Source organism: Cynara cardunculus (assembly GCF_001531365.2).
Source record: "Cynara cardunculus var. scolymus isolate 2C chromosome LG 8, CcrdV1, whole genome shotgun sequence".
In the NCBI taxonomy this organism is placed as follows: Eukaryota; Viridiplantae; Streptophyta; class Magnoliopsida; order Asterales; family Asteraceae; genus Cynara; species Cynara cardunculus.
Window position 1 is genome coordinate 4,194,010 of NC_037535.1, and position 9,013 is coordinate 4,203,022.

The 9,013-nt window shown below is 35.9% G+C and overlaps 1 protein-coding gene across 1 annotated transcript; it reads right to left on the reverse strand.

The window, feature by feature from the left end:
* Window positions 1-1,042: 1,042 nt before the first annotated feature.
* Window positions 1,043-3,839, reverse strand: LOC112516603 (probable galactinol--sucrose galactosyltransferase 6). Its single transcript, XM_025123738.1, has 4 exons — window positions 3,737-3,839; window positions 2,336-3,660; window positions 2,009-2,218; window positions 1,043-1,907 (listed from the first exon to the last, which is right to left on the reverse strand). Exons 2-4 carry the CDS (start codon window positions 3,595-3,597, stop codon window positions 1,172-1,174), a joined length of 2,208 nt encoding a protein of 735 aa, XP_024979506.1. The 5' UTR covers window positions 3,598-3,660; window positions 3,737-3,839; the 3' UTR covers window positions 1,043-1,171.
* Between the last annotated feature and the right edge of the window lie 5,174 nt (window positions 3,840-9,013).

The window sequence follows — 9,013 nt, forward strand, 5'->3', positions numbered from 1 at the left end:
GTCAAACATATATTTTATTCAAAAATAAAAACATCATCGCTTTCTCAAAATCACATAAAGTCATATTATAACATCGATTGAGATAAAGAATAAAATAAAATATTAAAAACACGATGTATCTCGCTGCATTGCGCGAGTACTCTTCTAGTATATATATATATATATATACACACAAACACACGTAGGGAAAGGTTTATTTGTCAAGTGGCAAGTATTTGGAAAGTAAAAAATTGATCATATCCCTTCATCTGGTTAACGTTTGTTGTTTTGACTATGAAACATCGGATCATTCCTCGCATAGGAATTCAAATCCGTTTGGCTTGTAGGAATGGTAAGGATTTAGGGGATTTGGAATTTAAATCCATTTCAATCTTGTTTTTTGTTTGTAGGATTGCTCAGATTTGAGATTCTAAGATTTCTTTGAAATCCCTCAAACATGATGATTGGGATTCCATGGGATTTCGTAGGATTTGTATATAATAATGTTTAAAACATTCGTTTTCTAATAATCAACTAATAAAAAAGTAATTTAATTCTTTTTATACATAATGGAATTCAATTTCATTCCAAATCCTACAAAGATATTAAAGATTTCAAATCCAAATCCCTCCAATTTCAAATCCTTTGACAAAATCCAAATCCCTCAAAATCAGTTCATCAAACCGAACTCCTCGTTAGGGTTTTTGGGATTCTTTTTACTTAAGCTATAGAACTATTTGGTTTGGTTCATTGAATATGATTTCGGAATCGTAATAAAACAATATACGAAGATGATAATAACTGGTGGTGGTGGTGGTGGTGGTGCTGGTGGTAGTGGAGGTGGCGGCGGCAACAATGGTGGTGGTAGAGGTGGGGGCTACGGTGGAGGTGACAGCAACAACGACAATAGTGGTGGTAGCAGGTGATGAAGCGATGCCTATTGATTAAATTGGATTCAGAGGATATTTTTGTCTTTTTTTCTTAAATCAGATTATACGAATGGAATTCAAAATTTCTATCAAATCCTTCGACCACGAAATACAACCGAATCCAATCCATTCAATTAATTGGTCTGAAAGTGTAATTTTATTACTGATCTGAATCTGATTGTTCAATTTCTCAGCAATGAGCCAAGAATAAACAGGTATGTCAAATACTATTCTATCTGTTTCTAACCATAGAATCAATTTATTCACAAATGAATGGTAACATCATGATGATCCTCAGGCATATGATTCAGGTTGAAGCTCAGCAGCCCAGATTGTGAATCATACAAAAACTCAACCTCACTTGCTCCAACCATGCACCTTCCCGGCTTAGTCATTGAGTACGCACCAAACCGTCCGCACCCCTTGACTTTCATCGAGACACTAGCCGAACACCCATCTCTTTCGACCAAATACTTTAGCTCTTCAATGGCTCCACCACTGTTGAACATCTCGATAAGCCCTATCGGACCAAAACTTACCCCCGAAAACAAGACCTCGATGGGTGTAACCGTATAGATTTCATGCTCCAGAACATTTAGCGAAACTGGTATGACCGCACTTTGAGGTAAAGTAACGAGATCTCCGGCGTGGTGACGGTAAACAGCGTAGTTTCCAGACCAATCGGGGCCCACTACAGCTTCGGCTATGAGGTGGACATCATGAGCCCGGATGAAGCCTGTTACGGGATCGGGTTGGGTATGGTGGAAAGTGTTTTCCCGTTCGATGGAGTTCCATGCAGCTCCTTGACAGTTATAGACGCCAAGAACTCCAGTGTACTTGTTCATGTTCCATATCTTCAACAAGCTCACACCATCACGGGCTGGATCAGTGAATAAGCAATCTTTCGTGGGTCGACCGGGCAATCGGGCTCGGAGCACAGAACCATCAGGCAACACAAGTTTCTTCAGCAGATCAAAATTGTGCTTCCCAGGAGCATCACTGTCAAGAAAGATTCAAAATAAGCCACACTTGATCCTAACCAAATATGTCTAAATGTCTTAATAGACTGCTTTACAAGACTTTAAGTATGGTTTCTGCACCTCACGTATATAGGGCCACCGCTGATTGCTCTAGCAGATGCATGGTACTCGGCTGCCGGATGAAGGGAATGGAACATGTCCCAATCGGGCTGCATAAATTCTCCAAGAAAAACACTATTATACGCCACGGATGCAATATGGATTGTATGCGATATTGGATCAAGAGGGTAGAAATCATCCGAAGCCCGAACCACAGCTGTCTGTCGTGAACTGCTTACACAGTAAACACATCAGAAATCTCGATTCATATATACGTAGAAATGGTATATATGAAAACACAAAAAAATAGATGGTATAACAATATGGATGTTTGATAAAAGTGAATACCAGTAAAGGGAATCAGTATTGTGACTCATGCAGGCAATGCAGCCATTATCAGGGAAATTTCTAGCAATTGAGGCCTCAAGTGCCTGATGGTACTGTTGGGTGACCGCAACCCGACCGCCCAAACCGGTTCCGAGGGTCTCCAGAATGGATTGCACATCAACCTTCACCCCATCCACACCGGCAGCGGCTAGGTACCAATGTAAATTGTCGTAAAAGTTGAAAACTTTTTTGGGATTCATTAGCCCCAGACCTTGTACAGCCAACATATCTGTTTTCCATCCTGGCTCGTTCGCCACAACCCCTTTGGACACCAAAGGATACTTCATCACCGCCTCGTATTCCTCCATTCCCTCTGCCCCAGGGCGAACCCCGCCCCAATATCCTACGATTGCATGCCACACGTACACGTATTTCAGCCCGTATTTCTGTTTCGCAATATCGACTATGTTCTTGATCCCAATTGTGGGATCATTCTTGCTTTGGAACTTTTGGTTTTCTTTAATCCCAGTTAGCCTCATCAATGGTTTTTGTGATTTAGATTCCAAGTCCCCTTCGACTGACTGCCACCCGTCATCGATGATGACAAACTTAGCTGGGGTTCCACCCTCGGCTAAACTTTTTAGCCCAGACTCGACCCCTTCTTGAGTCACGTCTTGATAAAAAGCATCCCAAGTGCACCACCCGAAATAATCAAGAATCCCAGGGGATTTCTTGTCTTGACGTTGCTTGAACGTCTGGAGATGCAATTTCACTGTGTTAATTGCATCTGTGATTGTACAAAAGGGGTCCGTTCCTACACCCACATAAACGGTGTGCGAAAAAACAGACCCCTTTGTCTCAGAATCACCACTTTCGAGATAAACCTCGAGCTCGTCCCTAGAATTACCCTGGAGACAAGCTCGAAAAGATTCTTCAATCAATGGCAGAAAAACAACATACATTTTTTCAGTTTCTCCAATTGTTTCCATTAATAGAAACTGTGTTTCCAATGGGATTTCACTTCCTTTATCACCCATCTTCTGAGCCATCCACCATAGTTTGAACCTGAAACAAGCCATGAATCGAACATCATGAAGCTTCCCCAGCGACACCACATGATGACTATTCTCGTCGTCAAAAAACGCCCCGATGAAAGCCCCATCTGTATGACCCGACTCCGACCCGGATGAGGTAATCACGTTCTCCGACACGTCCGTCAAGATAGTCCGGTCCTTCACCACCAATCTCCGCCCTGAAACCTGAACCACCGAACCGATTGTCATTGAACCTTGCTTTTGATCTCTTGTATCCTCTTCTTCGATGTAATCCAACACTGATTCACTCTTCTGCAAACAACCAAATCAGTGAAATCGCCTTCAAAACCAGATTTATAAACGAAGAAATGAGGGAAAGAGAAGGTACCTGATTACAAGATGATATGAATGTTCTTCGATTTCGACAAGAACTGGATGTGATTAATGGATAATGATGAGAGAAAATCGTGGATGATGAGATTGAAAACAGGGGTGGATGCGTATTTATAGGGGGGTATAAAGATGGGGAAATAGATATTAAATTGGGCGTATGGATCGCCATTGCTGAAGCTTTTTTAAGTCTCTGTCTCTGCAGTTTCTTCTCTGTATCACGTAGGATCTGAGTTGGTTTTCTTGCCAATTGGAAATTGTTCAAAATAGCCCTTGTACTTCTATGGCTTGTCATTTCAGGTCCTTGAAGTTGTGATAAAAGCCTTCAGGTCCATGTTGGACTATTAAACTAGTTTTCATTATATAGTTTATTACCCTTGCTGCAAATAAAAAGTGAAGGGATTACACTTCAAGTTAAAAGGTTGCACAATTTGGTACAAAAATTTCATTTGAAGTTATAAAGTACGTCCGAAAATAAACATAAATCAGTATACCAATATGTAGGTGCATAATGCATTTACTGCATGTTAAGCATGTACAATGTAGCTATTGCAACTACATTTGGGTAGCTAAAATGAGTAACGATACAAAATATTTGTGTTTTCTTAGGTGAAGGTTCAAATGAGAAATGTAAAAAGATTGAGAAGGTGAGAAGGAAATGATTCATATGTAAATTATCGATAAAGATTTTCTTTTTATTCACATATGAATCTTCAAAGAATTTAATGGTTTTTATTTTTTAGGAGTTTTTGTCAAATGTTTTGTAATATAGTATAGACTATAAATTTGCCTACTAATTTCCATTGCAATAATATAATCCATGACCCATTTTATCATTCGATTTTGAAATGATTTATGATGGTTTTATGTCCTTATATCAACATCCGGGGACTATTTGGGACTTAACTAAACAAGAAGGGGGTAAATTGCAATTTATCAGAAGTTAGTAGATCAATCCTATAAAAAAAGTGTAGATGGAATTGACACGTTGGATCTACGTTTCAGCCAATCCAGACATAAAATTAAAATAAAATAAAATAAAAACTGTTTTTTTAATATTATTAATCATATTTAAAATAAAAAAATTATGAGTTCATGGTTTATGTTGTAATTATATCAGTATTTTTTTAAATAATCACTAATTATTAAAATTACTAATAAAGTTTTTTTAGCTTTTATTCTTTAGACTTATTTTTAAGGAATTACTTTTTATTTTCGAAACCTTTTTTTATCATAAATTTGACAATAAATTGGTGTCGAAAAAAGTAGGTTATTATCGTACCTATTGGGATCCTTTTCAATACCCCACTTATTCGATCACCAAACCCATTTAAACAATACAATTTATATGTGTTCAACAACTTGTCCATAAACCAAGCAATAACGACAATCAAAAAAACAAGTTAAGACAATGACAATATCGTGAACCAAGTCTCATCCAGAAACAACTTGTTAACAATTATTGACACAGTTCCCGTTCGTTTAGGGTACTTCGCATATGCCATTGCTAAGTCGCAAACCAAGGCGTCAAAATCAGTGTGACATCAGAGACAACGGACATGTTGTGTGCCATACCGGCAAAGCGAGTTGCATACACTACTCTAAATAGACTTGGTACATTGGTGAATGTGTCACATGTATTAACCTCAAGTATAACTCGCGTATTTTAATGCCATGACCCTTCCATCAGATCAATCTTAGTACAGAGGTGGACATATCACTTAGAAAGGCACGCTCCCATCCATCTCTTTCTTACTTTTGCATTCGAGTGCCGGGTCGTAGGCATACGACAAAACGTTATTCATGCAATAATTTCCAAAACATGTTTACGCTCTCAATGTGAACATGTGCAAAATTTCGCACTAAATGTATCGTATAATCGTTTAAAATACAATAAACTTACACTTATGAACACAAAAAAATTGTTATTGAATAACCACAAAGGGTGGTGCCTGATTGGTTTGAGCTTGGCTCCAAATGTCAAAAGTATCAGGAGATCCCAAGTTCAAATCCAAGGAGGAATAAAAATCCCCTTGTGGCCACGGAGGTTCAAATGTGGTGACTTCGGGTTATCTGCAAAGCAGGTGGTCGCCTTGGGATTAATCGGCTCGCATAGCGAGTTGGATATCCAGGTTAATCAAAAAAAATTGTTATTGAAAATGTATTTTAGCATGGATCCAGTTAAAACTTAAAAATACGTATAAACTCACATCAGATAGAGTTAAAACCTAAAAATACGCATGAAATCACCTTAACGTACATCTTAACGTACATAACAATCCACCAAAATCCTATTGGTCCTGTTTGGTTTGCAGAATTCATATGGAATTTTGTGGGAATTGGAATTGCTGATTTCCTTAACCAAATTCTATTCAGTTGTTTGGTTTATACATGAAACGGAATTGAATTCCATATACTACGACGTTCAGGGATTTCAAATACATATGCACATTCCCGTTGTCTTTGGACTCATGGATCCTTCGTCCCCCGTCGCCACCACCATCACCACATCATCGTCAACCAAGCACGTGGCCAAACTTCACTGAATTCCATTCAAATACCAAATTCTTTGATGGATTCCAGTTTCAACAAATTCTATTATATTTATCAAATGCCTTCTAAGTATCTTAAAATACTCGTATCCATACTTATTATAATTCCTTAAACTTTTTACTACGATTTAGTTATGAATACTAAGGGGACGTTTATCAAATACTTACCCGGTAAGTGTTTAGCGATAAAATTTAAACTATTATTTATTTACAGGGTAAGATCTTAGTCCACCAAAACAACACCGTATGCAATAATTTACCCGATAAGTGCTTACGGTGGTAAGAGTCGTTGCCCTCACTTACCGGGTAAGACTCTTGGTTCTTGTCTCGCTCTTACCATATAAGATTCTTGGTCCTTACCAAATTTATCCGGAAAGGTAATGTAACTTGGTAAGCGTTTACCCGCGTAAGCGTTTGGTAAACGACCCCTAAATCCGTAAAACCTAAATACGGTTATTTTCATTTGTCTTTTCCTTAATTTCACAACTACTATTTTTATAATTAATTTGTTGAAATAGTTTTTCTCAATATTTCATTATTGTCACACTTTTTTTTAGCTATGTGCATAATTATATCAGAAAACAATTTATTTTATAACAAAATTACGATTTTAAGCAAAAACTCAACGAAAATACATTTCATAAGACTATAGCTAAGAGAGTGTTTGGGATTGCTTATTTAAAACAACTTATGTTTTTTTTGTAAAAATGCTTATTAACTTATGTGGTATCAAACCGGAGTTTTGCAAAAAAATGTTTGGATTAGCTTATAGCGGTACCAAAAAACAATAAGCTGATAAGTTGTTTTTTAGTGTTAGACAAATTTTGCTTATATATGTAAAATGACCAAAAATGACAGTCTTCCATATTATTGATTTATGAGAGTGTTTAGGATTGCTTATTAACTTATTTGATTTTTTAACATGTAAAAATTTATTTTTCATTATTTATAATAATATCTTTGACAAAAAATTATAGCAATAAGATTAATAATTAACAAACATTAATAAAAACATGGTTAATATGGTAAACTGGTAATAAGCAGTTTTTCATAAGTCAGGAAGGATTAACTTATAAAAAATTGCTTATTACCGGTTTGACACCAGGATAAGCAGTTTTATTTTTCCTCATCCAAACACTAGCATTTAGCTTATTACCTGTGACAGACTGAAATAAGTCAAAAAACACTTAAAGTAAACAATCTCAAACACCCCCTAAATAGACATTTCGTAATTTTCCTAAGAACAAATATCTAAAATAATATAAAATATCAAATCTCGAGGATCGTAATTTTCCTAAAAATTGAAATATCGTAAATATATTAAACGTTTGGGACGTTTACGTAATTCACACAATTAAAGCGTGGTCAAAATCCAAATAATAAAACTTTCAAAGCCATTGAAAAGTGGTCCGACTTTTGGATAGCTTTTTAGATTAGCAGAGTTACACGTAAGTGGATTCAAATATTATATCGTTAAAAAAATATTAACAATTTCTTTGAATAAACCTTTAATTATTATATGAGATACTAGTTGTGTATCCGTGCAATGTAGTGCGAGACGTGAATTTTAATGATTTTGAAGTTTCATTGGTTTTATTAGAGAAGATTTAACGATGATATAAGTTATATTTGGTATTTACATATTAATATAATTTGAATAAATAAGAGTTATAGTTCCAATTACAGTTTATCGATGAAAAAAATTGTATGATAGTTTAAAATCCAACATATTTAACGACTCCATAAATGTGTTCGATTTACACGAAGAGCAAAGAATCAAGATATCGAGAGCGAGACAAAAAGTTGTAGAACAATTGAATGGTAGATGAATGAGAGAACTTTTAATAACTCATGGTTAATATTAGTTTGAATCTCACATTGGGGGATGAGAAGAAGACATAGAGGTATGGGAGGACGAAGACATAGAGGTATGAGAGGATGAAGACATGAGTTAAAGTTGTTAAAAATATATTGAGAACATGGGGAAAAAAATAACGTGCATAGATAACTTCCATTATATGTTATTTTAATTGTAGATTAAGAGATTTTAAGACTGAATACATAAAATAATAATTATTGATGCATTTAGTTGTTTTTAAGACTTTTAAAACTTTGTATATAATGTATAATACTTTGTGTATTAAAAATTATTTTTAATACTTTTGATAAATCTAGTTTATAAGACAACATAAATATAGATAATATAATAAATGAATTAATATAAAAGCAAATTAAAAAAACCAACAAGGGGTGATCCAGAACCCAATCAAAAATCCGTTTTAGAACCCTAACCATTTCAAGCTCAACTTGGCTCTTATCTGTGTTGTTTTCCCTCAAACTTTCTGCATGCTCACATGGGCGATAGATCTATCGACATTTTTGGTTGAAGAATTATCATGTTTCATCCACTATAGCTGCTTAATTTCTACTTTGAAGTTTCATCTAGGGGACACACCACAGTGGCGTTTTCATCAAAATCGAGGGCCTTGCGGACATTTATGGCTTGCGACACCACACAGATTCGATAGTATGCAGAAAAACGAAGCTAATGACATAAATATCACTAGATTTGGTTTAGTATTCCTACCTCAATCGATGAAAACCCGTATTTCGACCCCAATGGCTTCGTCCTTCGATTTCTCTCTCTAAAACTCTCGATTTTTTTAATCAACCGAGGATAACTGATCGTAATGGATTAATGGGTAGAGGGATGTATATATATG

Bases quoted from the DNA above. Each gene is read 5' to 3' on its own strand.
- LOC112516603 (XM_025123738.1), bottom strand. From the start codon at position 3,597: ATGACAATCGGTTCGGTGGTTCAGGTTTCAGGGCGGAGATTGGTGGTG. The intron at 2,219-2,335 runs GTATTCACTTTT...CTGTGTAAGCAG, and splicing joins AATACTGATTCCCTTTACTG to TTCACGACAGACAGCTGTGG. The intron at 1,908-2,008 runs GTGCAGAAACCA...CTTTCTTGACAG, and splicing joins GGTGGCCCTATATACGTGAG to TGATGCTCCTGGGAAGCACA.